Source organism: Elgaria multicarinata, chromosome 4 (genome assembly GCF_023053635.1).
Source record: "Elgaria multicarinata webbii isolate HBS135686 ecotype San Diego chromosome 4, rElgMul1.1.pri, whole genome shotgun sequence".
Classification (NCBI taxonomy): domain Eukaryota; kingdom Metazoa; phylum Chordata; class Lepidosauria; order Squamata; family Anguidae; genus Elgaria; species Elgaria multicarinata.
The window spans coordinates 138,363,287-138,383,569 of record NC_086174.1 but is presented as its reverse complement, the minus strand read 5'-3'; the positions used below and the strand labels follow the sequence as shown (position 1 = coordinate 138,383,569).

General features: G+C 43.4%; 2 protein-coding genes across 3 annotated transcripts in view; both read right to left on the bottom strand.

Moving 5' to 3' along the window:
* The window catches only part of SLC23A1 (solute carrier family 23 member 1), a 36,126-nt gene extending 26,292 nt beyond the window's left edge, over nt 1-9,834 (bottom strand). Inside the window, exons 1-2 of the mRNA XM_063125263.1 lie at nt 9,719-9,834; nt 1,090-1,212 (exon numbers count right to left, since the gene is read on the bottom strand). Coding sequence (XP_062981333.1) covers nt 1,090-1,212; nt 9,719-9,754 — 159 coding nt within the window. The 5' untranslated portion in view covers nt 9,755-9,834. The remainder of the gene's footprint in view (nt 1-1,089; nt 1,213-9,718) is intronic.
* ZC3H13 (zinc finger CCCH-type containing 13) overlaps nt 1-20,283 on the bottom strand; it is a 225,033-nt gene that overhangs the window by 124,398 nt on the left and 80,352 nt on the right. The window contains exon 21 of one of the 2 annotated variants that reach the window (XR_010025399.1): nt 19,762-19,776. The exons of the other annotated variant lie outside the window; for it this stretch is intronic. The gene's annotated coding sequence lies outside the window, so the exon portion shown is untranslated. Of the gene's footprint in view, nt 1-19,761; nt 19,777-20,283 lie in introns of those variants that run through there. 2 annotated transcript variants of the gene reach the window in all.

Genomic DNA, 20,283 nt, shown 5'->3' with positions numbered 1-20,283 from the left:
AAGAAGCCCTCTGCTCTACGGTACACAGACAGTATGTGTTATAGATCCACTTCAGGGTTCATCTACATGTGTGTGTGTGTGTTTGTGTGTGTGTGTTATGAATCTCTGTACCTAGCAGATAGTATTTTCTCCTCTATTGTGCTTTTCTATTGGACCTAGCAGATTTTTTGTGATATATATTATTTTCCTTGCAAAATACTACACAAAGAAATGCCCTTAGAGTTCTACTCTAATCGTAGAATTACTCCTTCTAATAGTAAACTCAGGTAGTGAGTGCTGACAGAATTGTAGCCAAAATGGGACCACTGATAAACAAAAAGGAGGTATCAGTATGCTTGAAGAAACCTTGCGGTTCATAGAAGAAGAAAAGACTTTTTTTAACCTAAGGAGATAAGGAAAAAAACAAATGTCCAAATGCTTTTCTTACAGCCCTTCAACAGCACATGTAATTGTTTGCGTATATGATTAAAATCTGGGTAAGCACTCAGTTTAGTGCTGAACAAGTAACTGGGGATACAGGACACTATTTGGGATTGATGAGATTTTAAAATATGCATTTGACATAAATGAATGAAAATGCAAAGGAAACATCCAAAAGTGTAAGGCAAACAGTTCTACAGACATTGAGCAGGGGGTTGGACTCGATGGCCTTATAGGCCCCTTCCTTCCAACTCTACTATTCTATGATTCTATGTTAACACTGCGGATCAACAAATCAGATTTTTTCATCACTGTAAGCAACAATAGAAGGAATGCTGTAAGCACCATATTCACCCTCAAAGTAAAGGTACGGTACTTTTTAAACAATGGTACTATTGATAAGGACATGTCAGTTGATATTAATAGTGAGTTTGATACAGTGGCTGAGTTCGGATGACACGCAAATCAACTGGGGGTGGGTAATAGGAACAGAATGGGAAACAACTGTGGATTAGTGTGTCGTCCGAACTCAGCCAGTGATTTGAGAAACAATCACCACGAGAATGATTTAGACTGAACATGCAGAAAAGCCATCCGGAGCAGCTGAGTTTCTTTGGCCCCAGTCCCAAGAGAGCCAAGTTACAGGTGGAGTGTGATCAGCATTTTTACCTGAAATCCCAACAGGATGCAGAGGTACCATGGAGGTGCATCTTCAATTGTATAGAGCATATCAAAGCCTTTCTGTTCATGGGACAGGGGTGAGCTTGCATGATCCCCTTCTCCTGCCTTTTGCTGAAAAAGAAGGGGGAGGTCTGGAGCATTAGAAGCGGGATGCTAGAAAGGCTTACGTTCGACCTTAAAACAGGTGCTGTGGTCATACCTGTGTCTGCCACAATGAGAAGGATGTGCTAGCTGTGAGAGAGGCAGATGGAGACCCAATACTAGTCACATTTCAAGTGTACTCAATAGTACCTGTCTTCAAATAGCCCTTTTTCTTGGGGCTGGGTTTGGGCGATTATTAACCATTTCATTTCTTTAGATTTATAAATTTGATAATTTAAAAACATGTTCAGCAGTATATAAATCCAATAAATAAGTAAAATACATTTATATCCCGCCTTTCCTCCAAGGTGCCCAAGGTGGTAGACATGACCCTTGTCTTCTCCATTTTTATCCTCACAACAATCCTGTGAGGTAGTTTAGGATAGGTGTCAGTGACTGGCCCAGATTTGTGGCTGAATGGGGACTAGAACCCAGATCTCCTGAGTCTCAGTCTAACATTCTAACTACTGCACCACACTGGCTCCACTTTGTTTCTCTTAGAACTAACCCTGATCTCATTTATAGCAGAAATTAAAATATTCATGTGAGGACATGTTGCCAGGGGAAACTTATAACTGGATAAAAGCTTTATATCAAGGATGCATGGCCTTTTTGTCCCCAAGGGCTGAATCTGGTGTCCCAGTTCCCTGTGAAGAGTTTGCTGCTTCTCTGAACCTTCTCTGAACTTCTGAATAGATCTTGTATAGTCTATTTTGCAGTGGAGCCCCTATGGAATCCAATGGGACTTACTCCCAGGGAAGAGTGCATATAGGATTGCAACCCCTTCCAACTCTACTCTACTATTCTATGATTCTATAGGTATGCTTTAGGGTGGATTCCTGCATTGAGCAGGGGGTTGGACTTGATGGCCTTATAGGACCCTTCCAACTCTACTATTCTATGATTCTATGAACCTTTCTACATGAGGCATTTATTGTACGCTTATGAATCCTCACTTACTGTAGTTTGTGGGTCCTTTACATGACATCCCCAACTTCCAGGGCCAGTCTTGTGTTTTGCAACCATTTTAGTGGGGGGGGGGGGGGGAGATTTCCTAACTAGAAATTCTGGTAATATTGGTGCATAAAGCCTAAAGCCTAGTGTAATTGTGTAATTCTGCAACACCACAGTGCCACCTAGTGCTTGTGTAATGGAACATAAGGAAAAGAAGAGGAAGAGAACCACTGGGGACGGGGAAACACACATGTAAAGGAACTGACCTTAATGCTGCAAAGAGTCAGAAACAGAAGCCTCGGTAAAGTGGCAAGTTAAAAGTCTTTAGTGTAGTTATGCCCACTGTCACTAACAGCAATGGGAAACAGCCATCTCAGAGGAGGAGTTTATATACTGAGTAAACAGGACTAATAGCATTAGTAACATTAACATACTAACTATTGCTACCACCTATTGGAAGCCTATGAAAATTTATAAATATTCAAATATCCTAAAAGATTGGAGAGCGATAGAATGAAGACTAAAGTGTTTGACTGCTGAGGTGCCCATTGAGTCCATGAAATAAGTGCATCTGAGTGGACTTTTGAGTACAAACGTCTCCTCCAAAGGAATCTCGGAGGATGGCAAAAAAAAGGAGAGGGCCTTTTCAGTGGTTTCCCCCACAACACACACACACACACACACACACACTTTGGAATGTTCTCCCTACCAAGACCGACCTGGTTCAACATTGTTCTCTTTTTTGTGCCAAGTTAAGATTTTCCTCTACCGCCAGGCATCCGATGTCATATGATGGGCTCTAATACATCAGTTGAATTGTTTTGGTCATCACTGATGTTTTAGTTGTTTTACGGGGAGGTGGTATTTTAGTGGATAATTGTTTTGAACTGTTTTAAATTTTGCATGTTTTAATTTTGTGGTAAGATGCCTTGAGTATGAGTTTTCTCTATGCCCCACCAAAACACTGTAAAAGTGATTGGGCAGGCTTCCACTTTTAAAGACATGATGAACAGTTGACAGTAACAAGCAGAAGGCAAAGCAGGAAAAACAGGTTTAGAACGTGCTGTATTCACTATTATATTCTGTATTAAACACCATGGGATCTTGGTGTTTATTGAATATTGCCATGCTTTGCTCTGCTGAAGTTGAGGTGAAATTGAAATCCAGTTGTTACATTTTGTGAAGCCCCCCACTGATTATTAATTTTTTTCCAACTTCCTTTCTTTTATGTATGAGCTTCCTCCACAAAATCCACTTATTTCCTGCCCACAAACTCAAGAGGAAAGGGGGGAGGAGGGGGAGGAGGAAAAAATGTTGCAAACCAAGTTCCACAGCTTTAAAGCCATTCCCACCAGCAAGAGTTATAATACCAGTTGATTGGAACACACATGACTTGGAGGTGTCTTGATGGCGTCGCTTTACCACTCATTCCTTCAAAAGTCCGCAGCATTGTAGCTACAGGATGGGAGCGGCAAATCTCCATGGCAGAAGGAAGCATGGGCTTTCTGGGCAGCGTAGGCCACCCTTTTTCCTCTGCCCGGAAAGCCCACGCATCCCCCACAACCTACCATGGGCCTCGATCTGCCCCCGGAATGCCCCCAGCCTCAATGCGAAGCAAGTTCACTACCGACATACAGAGCAAAGAAGGTGGTAACCTTGGACTAAGTGAAAAAGTCATGGAAAGTTAGCAACTTTTTAAGTGTGCAGTTTTGGGTCGGGGGGAAGCCCATGATTGGTGCGAGCTGGCGGCTGCGTCATATAAACTATGCAGTAACACTGTGCAGCCACCACAGGGTATACAGGGCATATAAACAGAAACCACAAACACCAGAAAAAAGTTGCCCTAAAAGTATTTTTTTTTGGAGGGGGAAATAGAATATTGAGAGAGAAATCACATCAGGGCAACAGACTGGGCAGTGTGTTGTATGCAGCACATATGAGCCAGATGTTACACTTCCAGGATAAAACACTAGTGTATATTGACCCCCTGATGGGTGGAATATAAAATGGAGTAAAGCTTCTTTCCAGAATAACATGTATTCAACAGCCATGGAGAAAAGCAGAAAACGAAGGAAGGGCAGATGGAGAACATTTATATGTTCTCCTTATATGTTCACCTTTTATGTTGAACCTTATTCTCCTTATATGTTCACATGTATATGTTCACCTGTTGAAGGTACTTGTGCTTTAGGACTTGAGATCCCAGTGATATAGGGGGGGGATACAAATGTTTTAATAAATAAAATAAATATTATCCACTAGGAAACTTAATCCCAGTGTTGCAAATGGGGCTGCAAGGATAAGCTATCCCATAGCAGCTGAGTAGGAGAGGGGAAGTCCACACTTCAAAGTACAGATTCCCAATTATTTTTCATCCTGCCCTCTGTACCCCCGGAAAAGAGATGGCTGAACAGTCCCACCCCATGAAACACAGAGAGACTGTGCTGGTTAAACGTCCCCCTTACTCAGCAAGTACTAGCAGTGTCTCCTACAAAAGGGACACAAGATATGTATGCACTTGAATCAAGGGTGTACCTGTTGCCAACATAGCCTAGGTAACCTAGCTAAGTTCCCACCATGCAAAAAGGAACCCAGCCACCTTTGCTGGTGAACACCACACACTCCACTTCATCTACTGGAACTGCTGGCCAATTAACGCTCACCCACTCTTCCCTTGGAAGATCACAGCCAAGGCAGGTCAAACTGAAGCAACAATACCCGGGGACAGAGTGCCATTGCAACACCCCCCAATTGGATGGGTGAGTATCTTCCTGCCAACATTAGACATCAGAGGTACTACCAGGTAAGTACTCCTTCAAGGAGACAGCTGGGAGCTTTACCTCATAAAAGAGAAAAGCATCATATAGTATGACCCAACTGGCTCAATACAGGATGAGTATACAGAGGCGAAAGACCATACACAGAATGCTCCACACACATGTGGAAAAACTCTTTGCCTGTAAAATGCTGGCATGCCAAGGAGACGGGCCCCATTCTAACTTTCCCCCTCTCATGCTAGCTTTATGCGGAGTGGAGAGGGGAGAGAAATACCCAGGAATAACTTCAGTCAGAGTTGGCAACCCCATAATTTGCACTGTGGTCTTGTGAGGGTTGCATTATCTTTCTATTGTGGCCTGACACAGCCGCAGTCTGGAGGCTGTTCATTGTACAGCACTCATACTGAGAGGCTTTGAGCATGAGCACAGTGTGCAGCAGAAATGGGTCTGTATGCTGTATTGGTTTTGCAAGAGAGATTTCATCTTTGCGAAATATGGAAATTGGTATTCAATACGAAGAATAAAAATAGTATTTATGCAATGCTCCGAATACTTCACTAGTGTAATTTTTTTTACCATGAACAAAGTAGTGTAGTAGTAGTAGTATCTCGCCTTTTGCCCAATACTGGGCCTCAAGGCGGTCTTACAAAGTTTAAAACATAAATTTTAAAACATAGGAAAAGAAATGTAAAAATAAAATTAAAAAATTAAATAAAAAATACTTTAAAAAAGTTTAAAATACACAACAAAATTATGTAATTAACATAGATGGAGAACCAAATTACTCTCCAAAGGCCTGCTGGAACAAACAAGTTTTAGCCTGCTTCCAGTGTAACATCAGTTAGTTGGGGAAATGAGTAAAGTATTAAGTTGGCTATGTAAATTCAGGCAGACTCTGAAGCTTTGAAGCTTTTATGTAAGGGGACACCTCGTCTTCATCTCTTTCTGGGATTTGACAATCCCAAAGGTTTGTTATAGGCTGGCCTTGGGGTGCCTAACATTATGTACAAAATGTAACTACACAAGAGATAAGTATCAGGTCTTGTGTGATAAAAAAGCAAGAAGTGACTGTATCAGGTTCTCTTCCTGGAGGAGCAGCAGAGTAAAGCTTCTGAAAAATACATTACAGAGGAAAGTGTTACTGAAGGGCTTTTGTTCGGCATACAGTGTTTATCCAAAAGTGTGCATGCGCACAAAAACCTGTACATGTGTGTTGTACACGTGCCAACTACATCTACTATAGAGATGCACGTTATGCACAAACAAAAGAAAGACATCAGCTCCACAAACTCCAGACCTCACCAGCTGCCACTGGTTGAGCAATCTGGGGTGGGGGCAGTCCTGAGTTACATGTGTGGGTTTGGGAGGGCGGAGGCCAGAAATGGCAGAGTGTGATAAGCCAGGCTCCAGGAAGACTACAAAGGTTCCTCAGTGAGTACAGTATCTGCCTGCTGTCACTAGATCAATCTGAGAATAAGCCAATAATCTGGAGACCCTAAAAGGTGGGGTATTAAATCTATTTTAAAAAATTTGGATGATTTTAAGTTTTGTTTATAACTATTTTATTTGCTGGTATTATTAAGTTTTCTATCATGTTATAATGGCTGTATTTTTGGGATTGTATCCACTTAAGTCCCATTCATTAAGCCCCCTACTCTAAGTGCATCATCACATGGAGGGAAATCATGTTTCCTTACCGTTGCTTCTCCACCTGTGCTTTTGTCCCTCATCACTTCCTCTTTCGAAAGAGGAAGTAAACAACGTACACGTGGCCCATTAAGTGGGCCATTTTGATCATGCTGCTTCTCCTGCACAGAGCAGGAGATAGCAGCAAGTTCCATCTCAAAAGTAATTTGGATTTACTGGTGTCTTTTTTTGTCACGCAAAGAAAGCTAGAAGGGTCGGGAGGTGCGCGGGACGCAGACGACATCATAAATAGGACTCGAGAAAATCCGTGAGTGCCCAGTAATAAGCATGCAATAAAACACTCATCTAACGTTGGATACAACCCCTTGTATTTGATTGTTTTGGTATTTTAGGGCACAGTCCTATGGGTTGCGCCCTTGCAAGACAGAAACCTCCGAACTCAGTGGCTTCCATGTATCCAATGCCTGGCCAGCCCAAAGTTGGCAGGGCGAGAGGAGCAGCAGAGGTGATCTTCCCCTCCCTGGCATCCAATCCTTCTGTTTTTCGCTAGATGGGCTTTTTTGTCCATCTAACAATGGCACTTCACAGGGAGAGGGAAGGAGGCTGGAAGAAGCTCAGGGGAGTTCATATCCTGGTCTCTCCAGTCTCTTCCTTCCCTCATTTCCCCCCTCTCCAAGGTCAAGTTTCTTACCTCGTAGACCAGCAGGTGCAGTTCTTTCTGCACTGGCTGTGAGGGGGCAGGGCAGGGGCGTGGTCTCCCCCCTCAGAAGTGGGAATCCCCAGTATCCAATGGCCCCTCAGGCAATGTCTAGGGGCCATAGGATTGATCCTTTAATTCAGTGGTTCCCAAAGTGGGCGGTATTGCCCCCTTGGGGGGGGTGGGATTGCATAGGGGGGCGTTAAGAGGCAAAGGGACAGCAGGGGGGTGCTGGCAGGGGGTGCTAACAGGCAAAGGGGCGGCAGGGGGGCGCTCAAGGTGGTCTCTCCAGAAGGTCCTAAAACCCAGGGACCGAGCAGGAAAGAGCGGCAAATTCAGCTGCTCTCCGCACACCGCTCCTGCTCAGGAAGGACTTTCTCACTCACGCAGCCGCTCTCTCCTCCTATCTCAAGCCCACAGCGGCCCCACCAGAAGTAGGGGGTGGGGGAAGCGCCCACAGGAGGCAGCAGAGCAGGAAACAGCGGCAAATTCAGCTGCTCTGCCCACTCTTCTCCTGCCTAGGAGGGCCCAGGGCTTCTTTCCTGCTGGAGCCACCGCCGCCTGCTCGCTCGCACATTCCCTTGGCCAGAGCTGCTTCCTCCTACAAGCTGCCCCGGCAGACCTATCGCGATAGTTGCTGCACAAGGAGGAAGCAGCAGCCATGTGGCTGAGAGGAAGGAGCATGTGGAGGACGGTGGGCGGCAGAGCAGCTGCCAAGAACAGCAGTCAGCCAGCAGGCTGGGTGGGGAGCAGAACTGCTTATGCTGCTGCAAGGTATCACCAGGCTCCCTTCCCCTGTCAGGAGTTGCAGATTGGGGCCATCTCCCTTCTGAGCTGCTGCCCTCCTGTCGTAATCAGCCCAGCAGCTATTGTGAGGCTTGGGGGGAGGGGGGGGTTGGAGTGAGAGAGAGAGATGCTGTGTGTCTGTGTGTGTGCTCCCACCCCACCCCAAAAAATCTGGACTACAACAGGATTGGGAGAAAAAAGAAAAGGGGGAGGGAGAGAGAATTGCAATTCCCCAGGTCCTTCCTAAAGAAGATTCAGCAGCAGCTTTTCCCAGAATGCTTGCTGAAACCATTCCTATCTGCCCTTGCTTATTTCAGGGTGTCCAACACCTTTTTTTCAAGCGTTCTTTTGGTAAACATGGTATGTGTGTATCTTGTGTCACCATGAAAACAGAGCTGCAGCACAATCCTAAGTATGTCTACTCAGAAGTAAGCCCCACTGAGATCAATAGAACTTACTCTGAGGTAAATGTGCATAGGATTCAGCCTGAAAACGAAGAGAGGGTGAAGAAAAGACAGGAGAAAATGAATTGTAGAAATAGAATAGCAAGGTAGCATATTGAAAGACAATAAGTACAGTAAAATTAGTGCCCCTCTACTTCAGTCCCAGCCAGATTTTCCATATGAAAACTCTGTACCAGGTGGCAGATAATTATTTTAAAATTTTAATTAAAATACATTATACTTTCCTTTAACAAAATGGTGCTTACTCCTAAGTAAGTGTGTTCCACTGAAGAAGGAAATCCTATTTGATTCCTGTATTCATGCTAGTGTGACATGATAAGTTAAAGGCACAATTTTATGCATGTTTAGACAGAAAAAAGTCCTTCAACTCCTAGAATCCCCTCTAAATGGGAAGCACCCGCCCCAGGCTTGCCGAGGGAGGGAGGGAAAAGAGAGTGAACGCCTCTGTTTGCAGCCAGCATGGCAGGGCACACCAATTGGATTTTGAATAAAGTATTCAATTAATTGTTACTGTTTTGAATTTTATTGTAATTATCTTCCTTGGTGAGTCATTGAAAACCACTATTCTGAATAATGATTTTTATAGTGTAAGTTAGGGGGGCGCTGGGCATGAGTTTGTGGAACCAAGGGGACGGTGACCTGAAAAAGTTTGGGAACCACTGCTTTAATTGGTTTGTAAGCCATCCTCTGAGGGTAGACACTCTAGGGCAGGAGTGTTAAATGCATTACATTAACATTGATTAAAACAAAATAAGTATGTTTTAAATGACACAAAATAGCAAGCTGGGTCTTGATGACAAGTTGCCCACCTGTACCCTGGCGCAACAGGATAGCCCCTTAAATTGTTGAGTCACGGAGATTTATTTGAATCACTGTAACGCCAGATTGCCCAATATACCTTGTTTGACGAGATTCCCTTTATTTTAAAGGGGAAACCCCTTGTTCAATGAAGCTGTCATGTTCTGGAAGACTGTGCATGTTTCTCAAAACTCAGTGCAAGTCAAAAGCAAGTGTCATACTCCGGTTTCGTTCTCTAGTCTATTTCTTTCTTTCTTCAAATAGTCAGGGGGGGGAAACCATATCCTACCTTAACTTTTGCCTTAAACCATACTTAAAATGTGTAAGCAAGAAAGTAGTAGCAGTAAATTTACCTTGAAGTGAGCAGGACCTTCTGAACGGCTTCCCATTTCCTATGCAAAGCAGGGCCAGGCTATTCTAAAGGGAGAGAGAACTTGACAACAAGCATACTTATAATCTTGGGAAGGACTTTAGCCAACACAGCAAAGATTGTTTGTCAATCTATAACTGGAGCCACTGGCTGCTGATTGTGAAATAAATAGTATGGCTTTGAAAGTTCACACATTAATCCCTATTCATTAGGACGTTGTGCGGGTAAAACCCCACCTTCCCCACTTCCCGCAGTGACAACTTTTCACAGCTCTGTTGGATAAACATTATAAGAATAGAGTTATTGAATAACTGACTGGCTGGCTGATAGTTTACTCAAAAAACCAACCTGAGATCAAACATGTGTCAGTCTTTTGGAATCCTCACTAAGGAAAACATCTGAGTGAACACAGTTATAATAGATGAATAGATGGCAAAACCCCAAGTCATAAGTACATAAGATGTGCCATGCTGGATCAGACCGAGGGTCCATCTAGTCCAGCACTCTGTTCACACAGTGACCAACCAGCCATCGGCCAGACATGAACAAGCAGGACATGGTGCAACAGCACCCTCCCACCCATGTTCCCCAGCAACTGGTGCACACAGGCTTATTGCCTCGAATACTGGAGATAGCATACAACCATCAGGGCTAGTAGCCATGGATAGCCTTTGCCTCCAGGAATTTATCCAACCCCCTTTTGAAGCCATTCAGATTGGTGGCCATCACTACATCTTGTGGTAGTGAGTTCCATAATTTAACAATGCGCTGTGGGAAGAAGTCCTTCCTTTTGTTTGTCCTGGATCTCCCACCAATTAGTTTCATGGAAGAGGGAGGGAAGTCAACCCACACTGTTTTCCTTCATATTCTGCTCTAGCTCTCCTTCCCACATAATACTACCTTCCCCCACATACGGCTACCCTTCCCCAAATTTTACCAATCATTCACTTATCCTTCCCCCTATAACCCCATCACACTTTCCCAAATCGTCATAACTTCCTACAACTCCACAGACTAATTTCAATCTGTACTGAGCCATTAAGAGTATGACTGAGACCAGACTTCTTTGAACTTCATCAATGATATTTTTGTCTTGGTTAATATATATACACACACACACACACACACACACACACACACACACACACACATTAGTTGCTTTTGCTGCAAGACATGATAGGCAGGGAAGGGTATATTTTATCAGAATTGCCTGTTGTTTCATATTTGAAGGTTTTTGGAATGTAGATTTTATCAGGCATAAAAGAGTATGTGTTCACACACACACACACACACACACACACACACGTACACTGCTGTTTGTCACACATTGCTTTGGCTTTGTCCCTTGCTAGCCTCTCTTAAGTAAATATGCTGCTTTTCATGTACATCACCATTGTAAAGGTACTTCTTCCTTCCAGTGCAAAGGTGCTTCCTCTTTTCTGGATTGTGACTCATAGGGCTCCTCTGAAGGAGCAAACTTCCACAAGTGGCCAATCACGAGTGTGCAATCGTTTTTGGGTCAATTACATGATGTGGTCAATGACCAGGATGTCTCCCATGGCATCCTTTGGAAATTCTGCCATGAAAAGAAACACTTTTAAAGTGGTAATAGCTGAGAAACAGCAGGATCTTCCACCACCAGATGGCGCTGTCTCAATGGACTGAAATGAGGGGTATTATTATTATTATTATTATTATTATTATTCTTATTATTATTATTATTATCCCACCTTTTGCCCAATACTGGGCGTCAAGGCGGCCATTCAAGTATTCCATTCAAAGGCTGTGGTCACCCCTCTCCTGTGCAATGCAGCCCATAACAATCATGCCAAAGAACCAGGAAGCACAATAACCCCATGTAAACAATGTGATTTCCCTGAACGTAGATGCCTCAGTGCACTTTTGCTCCAGACAGGTGGTTTGTATGCAGCTTAGTCAATACTGATCATAGAATCATAGAATCATAGAATAGCAGAGTTGGAAGGGGCCTACAAGGCCATCTAGTCCAACCCCCTGCTCAATGCAGGAATCCACCCTAAACCATCCCTGACAGATGGTTGTCCAGTTGCCTCTTGAATGCCTCTAGTGTGGGAGAGCCCACAACCTCCCTAGGTAACTGATTCCACCGTCGCACTGCTCTAACAGTCAGGACGTTTTTCCTGATGTCCAGCCGGAATCTGGCTTCCTTTAACTTGAGCCCGTTATTCCGTGTCCTGCACTCTGGGAGGATCGAGAAGAGATCCTGGCCCTCCTCTGTGTGACAACCTTTCAAGTATTTGAAGAGTGCTATCATGTCTCCCCTCAATCTTCTCTTCTCCAGGCTAAACATGCCCAGTTCTTTCAGTCTCTCTTCATAGGGCTTTGTTTCCAGACCCCTGATCATCCTGGTTGATGATCCGCATCTACAATCTACGCTGCCTAGCTACAGCTCAGAGCTGGATGGCCATGTGTCCTGCTGTACAGAGGGTTTCCTCTATTTGAAGGCTTGTCAGAGGACAGTGCTCTGTTTGCTTTCCTGTCCAAGAGAAAGCTCCCTAAGAAAGGAGACCTGGGCCAGGGGCCTCAAAATTGCCTATCAACACCACCTGGACACAGACTGAGCAGATGTACAAGTTCTATGGTCACAGTGTTCCTTAGATGTATTACATTTTTATTTCAGTTATTATATTTTTATTATTATATTTATTTGTATCCCGCCTTTTGCCCAATACTGGACCTCAAGGTAGCCTTACAAAATTTAAAACATACACTTTTAAAAACCTATGAAAAGAAATATACAAACGGTGTTTTTTTTTAAAAAAATATATATAATAATATTAAAACATTAAACATTTAAAATACAGAACAATTCTACAAGTCCTTAACATAGATGGAGGGCCAGATTATTCTCCAAAGGCCTGTTGGTACAAACAAGTTTTAGCTTGCTTCTGAAAGCCCATCAAGGAGGGAGCCAGTCTAGCTTCCCCGGGAAGAGAGTTCCAGAGCACCAGAGCAGCCACCGAGAAGGCCCTCTCCCATGCTCCCACCAGGCGCGCCTGTGAAGGTGGTGGGACTGAAAGAAGGGCTTCCCCAGAAGATCTCAAACCACAATTAGAGTAATTATTTCTAAATATGCATCTCTCAATATAAATTAGCATGTACACATTTTATGCAAATGTGTGTCCTGGTTTGCCCTCTGTTTTGGTGACATAGTTCTTTCTTGGCCATGACTGTAGTCCAGCTCTATTGCTGGACTGCAAGTTACGTTCACCGCCATGATATAATGACATGGGGTGTTCCTACACATTCCAGGGGAGAGGGAGAACCCAACATAGCAAAGGCCATATTTAGCTCCATCCCTGTATTGCATGTGACATGCAATTCCTCCCTAAGAAGTGCACAGAAGATGGGTTTGCTGGAGATATGAGGTTTGCACCTTAAGTGTAATCTAGCTTTGAGTAGCTAGATTGAGGCTGCTGTCAGATGGCTGGACAACAGGTGACAAATGCATCTGGAATCACCAGGGACTGGGTCCTTTGTGTATGTTTTCCCAATTGCAAACTGCCTAGTTGTAAGTACAGTCCTAGTAATTTCTCACAGTCAGCCCCAACAACCATGACTTAAATAGCCCATGGATTGTCATTAAACGCAAACCAGATTTATAAGTCATTGAACTGGGTCACAAGTACAATCAATATACTTCTTTTGGAAACGTATTATAGCTCTCTCTAATCTATATGTTTACTCTCTAATCCATAAGTAAATTCTAGGGAAATGACACTTTATTTCACCCCTTTGTCTCATTCCAGACATTGACAATGTATTGATATAGACAAGCCTAAACTTGCTCCACTGTTCAAGAAAACCATTTCTAAATCAGGAAATTTCTGATTTAGAAATTTCTAAATTTCTTTTGGTTAATTTCTTTTGGTTAATTTCACAGCCAAGTTTCCTATAAATATAAAGCCAAGTTTCTTTTGAGTGGGGTCTGTGTGTGTCCTCAGGTTGGAGTTACCAAAAACTATGCTCGATGGATTTCATGCTAAATCTTTCACCAAGAAGGCAGAGAGAGACTTTAACTTCTGTCTCAAAATTACTGCCACTTGCTATGGATCTTCTGAAGCTATATAAGATAATCTACCTGATGAAACAGGTGTCCCAGCCTAGGCTCTTTGGAGGAAGGTGTGGAGAAGTACTTCTTCACACAGCGCATATTTAAATTCTGCAATTCACTACCACAAGATGTAGTGATGGCCACCAATTTGGATGGCTTTATATAAGGGGGCTGGATACATTCCTGGAGGAGAAGGCTATCAATGCCTACTAGCCCTGTTGGCAGTAAGCCTGTTTGCACCAGTTGCTGGGGGACATGGATGGGGGGCTGCTGTTGCACCCTGTCCTGCATCTGGTCTGGAGGGAATCCTAACAAATCTTGTCTCACACTATGCAAACACCTTTACTCTTTGGGACAAGTTAATGAGAAAGAGTATGCTCACCCTTCAAGGGGGTAGGGTGAGTTAGAGATTGGAAACTGGCAGAGTTTCACTTGGTATCTCCAGGGGGATCTACACTACTGCTTTTAAAGAGCTTTAAAGCACTTTGAAAACATTTTGAAACCTGTATATGCAGTGTGTCCTGGGCCTAAACAGTTGTCAAAACTGTTATAAGGCGCTTTAAAGCGGTAGTGTAGATCCGCCCCCCAGTTAGATCTATGAACTGTTTCTAACCCAAGGCTAGGACCAAGGAGACCCAGGTCCAAATTTCCACTCAACCATGAAGCTCGCTGAGTGATTTTTGGCCAGCCACTATCACTCAGCCTAACCTACCTTACAGGGTTGTTGAGAGGATAAAATGAGGCAGGAAGATGCATGGATACTACCTTGAACGGAAAGAGGAAGATATAAATGTAATAAATAGGTGTCAACAGTTACCAATTGGGTATGTGTAGTGTATGCTTAATTTAGGGTAGATTTATTCTCAGTGGTTAAATTGGAATAGCTAGATGCGTATCTAATCCAGAGTAAGGACTCTGCAAAAGTCCTGAAGGATGTCAGAGGCTCTGCTTATACATCCAGTGTAGTAGCATTACTGTTCCCAAGAATGTTCCCAAAAATGTTAATCTAACTGTCTCCAAGAATGTTAATATGTTCTGCTGCCTATATGGTTAGGATAGTTCCATATCCTGTTGGCGATCCCCCAAATGGAAAAGGCGTTGCTATTTTGGTAACCACCCAATCCACTCTAATGCTATGCACAGAATATGTAGATGTCCTAAAAATGCACCAGAAGAGCTTCTACCATGAGAATATCACCTACCTATACATGAACTGCACTTAATATCCCCCCTTGCACAAGTGGAAGGCACCATAAGTACCAGTGGAGCCCAACCTGATAAAGTGACAATGCATTGAGGTATATAGTTAAGCAGACAGGTGAGTTAAGCACCTGTGTAAGATAAGTTCTATGCATTTAAATTAAATAAAGAGAAAAGAGGTGAGTAGCAAGTGAAGAGGGGGGTGAATGTTATACTTGTCACTTTGAGAGGCCTTTAGATGAGGGTGGAGTCAGAAGGGTGATTACCATTCTCCCCCTATATTTATTTATTTATTTATTAAATTTATGTACCACCCATAGCCGAAGCTCTCTGGGCAGTTTACAAAAGTTAAAAACAGCGAACATTAAAAAAAAAAGTATACAAAATTTAAAACCATCAAAAATATAAAAACAATTTTATATTTAACAGCAACAGTTCTGGGGTCCATTAAAAAAACAAAAAAACAAACTTAGCATATGTTGTTAAATGCAGTTAAACGCCTGGGAGAAGAGAAAAGCCTTGACGTGGTGCCGAAAAGATAACAACGTTGGCGCCAGGCTAACGATGCCCCCTAGGAGGTATCTTATGAGTGAGGTTATAAAAGATATGAGCAATGTGCAGCAGGGTCAAACATTAAAAAAAAAAATAACATGGAGAGGCAGAATGCTACATTAGCAGGAGACTGGGAGGCAGTTGATTTTTCCACCATACAGTCAGATTGAATGCGGCGGGGGGGGGGGGGGGGGCGGGTTTGTCCACTTTCAGCCAGAAAATATTTAGACTCAGGGACTTGGAAGGAAGGCTTTGGCACACATGCATGCAGGTCAAAGTCCATCTCAGCATTTCTTTAACTAGTAGTCTATTAATTATAAAGGTTGCAATGAAATGAAGAATTAACTACTTTGCTAGGCTTCAAAGAATATTTGCCTCTGTGTTGTTGAGGAGCCAATATTTCCAGTTTGATAACTGGTGTCTGCAGCACAAATACACAGAAGGCATGAATAATCAAAGCCCCTTCCAAGGTCTTCAGCCAGATGGGACAGGTGGACAGGAGCTCTAATGAAAAGCATGCACACAGGCAAACCACAAAGTTGGCATAAATGATGAGGAAGAAACTACCTGGACATTTCCCCTTATAACACTGAAATAATAAGAGCGTCATCACACAGGAAAATCGTGATTGCTTACTGTCGTTTCTTCGCCCACACGTTTGCCCCTCATTAGAATCATAGAATAGCAGAGTTGGAAGGGGCCTACAAGGCCATCGAGACCAACCCCCTGCTCAAAGAGGAAGTAAACAACTTGCACCATGGGCTGTTTTGATCGCGTTGCCTCTCCTGCACACAGAAGCTTCTGTTTTTATTTTAAGTTGGACTTACTGGGGTGGGGTTTTGTGGCACAAAAATGGCAAGAAGGTGCAGCAGGCAGGCAACGTCATGAAAGGGACCCGCAAAAATCTGTGAGTGCCCAGTAACAAACATACAATAGAACACTCAACTGATGGAACTCTAAAAGTAATAGGCTTTTTGGGTGGGGAGGAGATAAAACTGAGTTTTGAGGCCAGGCAATTAGCTTTTCAATTATTTATCTCTTTTAAAAGTTAGGGGGGAGGGGTTGGCTGCTTTTAAAATAATACTTTCCAATGGGTTTCATTCTTGTTTTTATCATTGGTTTTATTGTTTTTGCTTTTATGATGTACATTTGCTATAGGGTTTCATAAACTGAACAAATCAATGAATAAAAAAAATAGGTGGCATAATTAGAATCCAGGCAATAACCAAACAGCGGGGGCAGTAGTATTGTAGCCCCCTTGGTGTCTGAGAAGTACGGACAGTCCATCCATGGGAGACATATGGACAGTTTGCTGTAGAGGCTTGGCGGTTTGTGCTCTAAGCTCCTCTAAAGCAGGCTATGGAAATGTTCAAGGGGGGATCCCATGGCCATGGCAAGAGGGCTGGTTCCTGGTGGTGGTTGGTGCTCCTTAGCTCTTGCCATGCTCGGACCCAGCGCCTCAGAGTGAGGAGACAAGACAGGAAGGGATCAGCCATTCTTTCCCATTGTGCTAGCTGGTACTGCCACTGTAAGGCACTGAGGAGGAGAAGCTCAAGGGTGCAGCCACACTGAGTTTCCTGTGGTTGATTGCAGAACTGAGGTAAAAATAGAAAGGAGGGAAATGTTCTGTCACCAAAACAGGCAAAGATTCAAGGGTAGTCGAGTGCTCAAGGGTTGGCTGTAGGTAAAAAGGCCAGGAATATATGATCTATTGAAAATGTAGGTGTACAAGTAGACACTTTGAGCTTTTCTAGATGAGTCTGTTTAATCCTCTGTTTGTATTTCCAGTTTTGTTACAGAATTAAGAGTTCTACATGGATTATTTTGCTTGCTTTCCTTTTCGTACTTTCCACTACATAGCCTTTAGGTGGCACTGTGGTATAGCAGAATAACACAACTACACCAGTGGGACTATTGCTTTATTTTGCTTTCACAAATAATGTTGGGTTTTTCTCACGCCAACCTGCTCCGCACCCCCATAAAATTACTTTTAAAACCTGGAAGTGAAACAAGACGGTGATGACATCATCTAAAGCACCTGTAAACAAACATGACTGGGAAATGATGAGTGCACAAAAAAGACCTATCTAGAAAAGCTCTTTATGCTAGCTAGACATTGTGAGCCTCAAAACAATTTGGGAGTCATGGTGCTGATTTAAAAGAAAGACCTTCTAGTTTCTTTTGCATGGTAGCTAGGCATGGCTACTCAATGGTGAGAGGAAATCACTGTGTACATGCTGAAATGCGCCTAAAAACCCACTTTCTGCATTGTAACAAAACATTTGCACAAATATTGTTTCTAAGATCCTTTCTAAGATTTGCCTGTCCACTCATCTTAACGTATATCATGTTTCTAACTTCTTTTTAAATCATCTATTGTTTGTGCTATACTTAGATAATCCTAAACCCCTTATTCTGAATGTAGCGAATAACTGGGTTCTTTCCAGTATTGTGTTTGTCTTTGACTAAAATGCTGCTGAGGCTTTCCCTTGGTGTCAGAACTTTTCTGGCAAAAATGTGTTGTGAGAAATTTTGGCTCGGCTCTAGTTGCCGTTCCTCAGGATTCAGCACCTTTCCCAGGAACCTCCAAACGTTGAATTTCTGAGGGGTGATTGTAGATTCATCTTGTTGCTTATAATACCACTACTTCTCTGGAAGATCTGTAGCCATTGGGGGCAGTGGAGCTAGCTCTGTGCCAAAATCTGTCTTTCTATTTCCTGTAAGTTTTCTTTCCCCATAAAAAAAGGTTTTCATTTTCCTTCCTCATTCTCAGGACATTTTATGATTTATTTTTTAATTTCTTTCGGTGGTGTTTTTGAGCTTACCTAATCACTCCAAGGTGACTAAGGATGTTGCGTGTTGTTGTTTTTCTGTCTGTTAAACATTTCTCCACTGTTCTGCAGCCTCTCTGGCTTGCCTGCACTTCATGATCTGAAAAAGCCCTATGGGAGGAATTACCTCGCGATGTCTTCCCCTGAGCTTTAATTGAAGTGTGGGAAGCCAAGGAGGCTACAGCTGCCAGAGAGATGATTGTACAATGAAAGAGAGGACACTCATGCACATTCCCTGACCACCTCATAATAAGCAAGATAAGCACAAGAACTCCGGACCCAACCCATGAGAATTTCTCCAAAATTTTCTTCTCCTTTGAATTTCTTTTCAAAAGCTATGTCTTGAGCCACGTATTTAGGGTGAGTTTATGAAAAGGGCTCCTGTATCTTTAACAGTGGAATAGAAATGGGAATTTCAGCAGGTGTCTGAAATACACATACAGCACCTAGTGAAATTTCATCTTCATCACAACAGTTGCAAACCCTGCCCTTTTCTATACAACTGTTCAAGGTACAGAAGCCTTGTCCTCCTTTTCATATGGTCACCCTAAAAGACTTATTGAATGTATCCATTTCTCCAGGTGCCTTAGGTTGCAACCCTCTACAGAGACCTGAGCTCTCCAACCCGGGTGGCTCTTTCGCCAGCAGCAGGAGGAGGCCGGCGGGGAGTTGGGCTCGGCGGCAAGGACTCACCAGAGAAGCCGCCGAGCCCTGGGAACTTTTCGCCGCCGCCGCCGCCTCTTCCTCCGTCTCTTCTGACCAGGTAGCTACACTAGGAGTTTCGGGGCGCCCTGAAGCGCCTTCAGGGTGCCCCGAAGACTGTGTGTAGACAGGGCCAGATTTAAAAGAGGGCAGGGCACCTGCAGCTTTAACTGGTGTGATGAAGAGGAAATTTCACCAGGTTCCCCATATATATAAATGACACCTGCTGAAATTTCTTTTTCAATACAACAGGAGCCCTGTCCTCCTTTTCATATGGTCACCCTAGCGTTATCAGATGTGGGGGGGAGGGAACCATCACTTTGCGTCCTGCTGCTGTCCCACAATTGGGATAAACAACTTCCTTTTTCTTCACAGGGGGAAGAAAGAGGAAGCAAGCAATGACTACATGACCCATTCAGTGGGTGTTTTCATCCCGCTGCTTCACTTGCACGCAGCAGGAAATGGCAGAAAGTTACGTTACAGCAAAACAATATACCAGATTTTCTGGGTCTTTTTTTGTGACGGAAAAATGAGCAGAAGGAGCAGGAGATGTGCAGGAGGCAGATGGCATTGTGAAAACTGTGAGAGGCCAGTAATGCTCATCTGATGAGCCCCTTAAAGCCCCATCACATCTAGTCAAATGTGAGGCTCCTGTCACTTCTTCTGTCACTGCTCCCATGTCAGTTCCTGAAAACAGGAAGTAATTAGCCCCATTCAGTCCGGTAGGAGAGAGCAGCAACCAGACTTAATTAGGGTTTTTTTTTGCAGTGCAATAATGGCCAGAAGGGGCGGAAGACGCACGAGAGGCAGACGATGTCATGTGAGTAACTCACAAGTGCCCAGTAACGAACGTGCAGTAAAACGCTGGTCGAATGGAGCTTTTAGTCTGTTTCAGCAAAACCAAGAAAGAGTCTTGTGGCCCCTTAAGGACTGAGAAAAGTATCATGGAACAAGCCTCAGATGCCATAAGAAATTTACAATGCATTAAGGGGCTACAATCCTTTGGGTTGTTTTTGCCTTTCGAAAAGACTCCATTACCATGTGTTACATTTGAGCTTATTGTCAGCCTACTTTGAGGCCTGATGTCAAAGAGAAAGGTGACATATAAATATTTTAAATAAATAAGAAAAAGGGTTACTTTGCTTCCTGGCCATGAATGTGGAGAGGGGG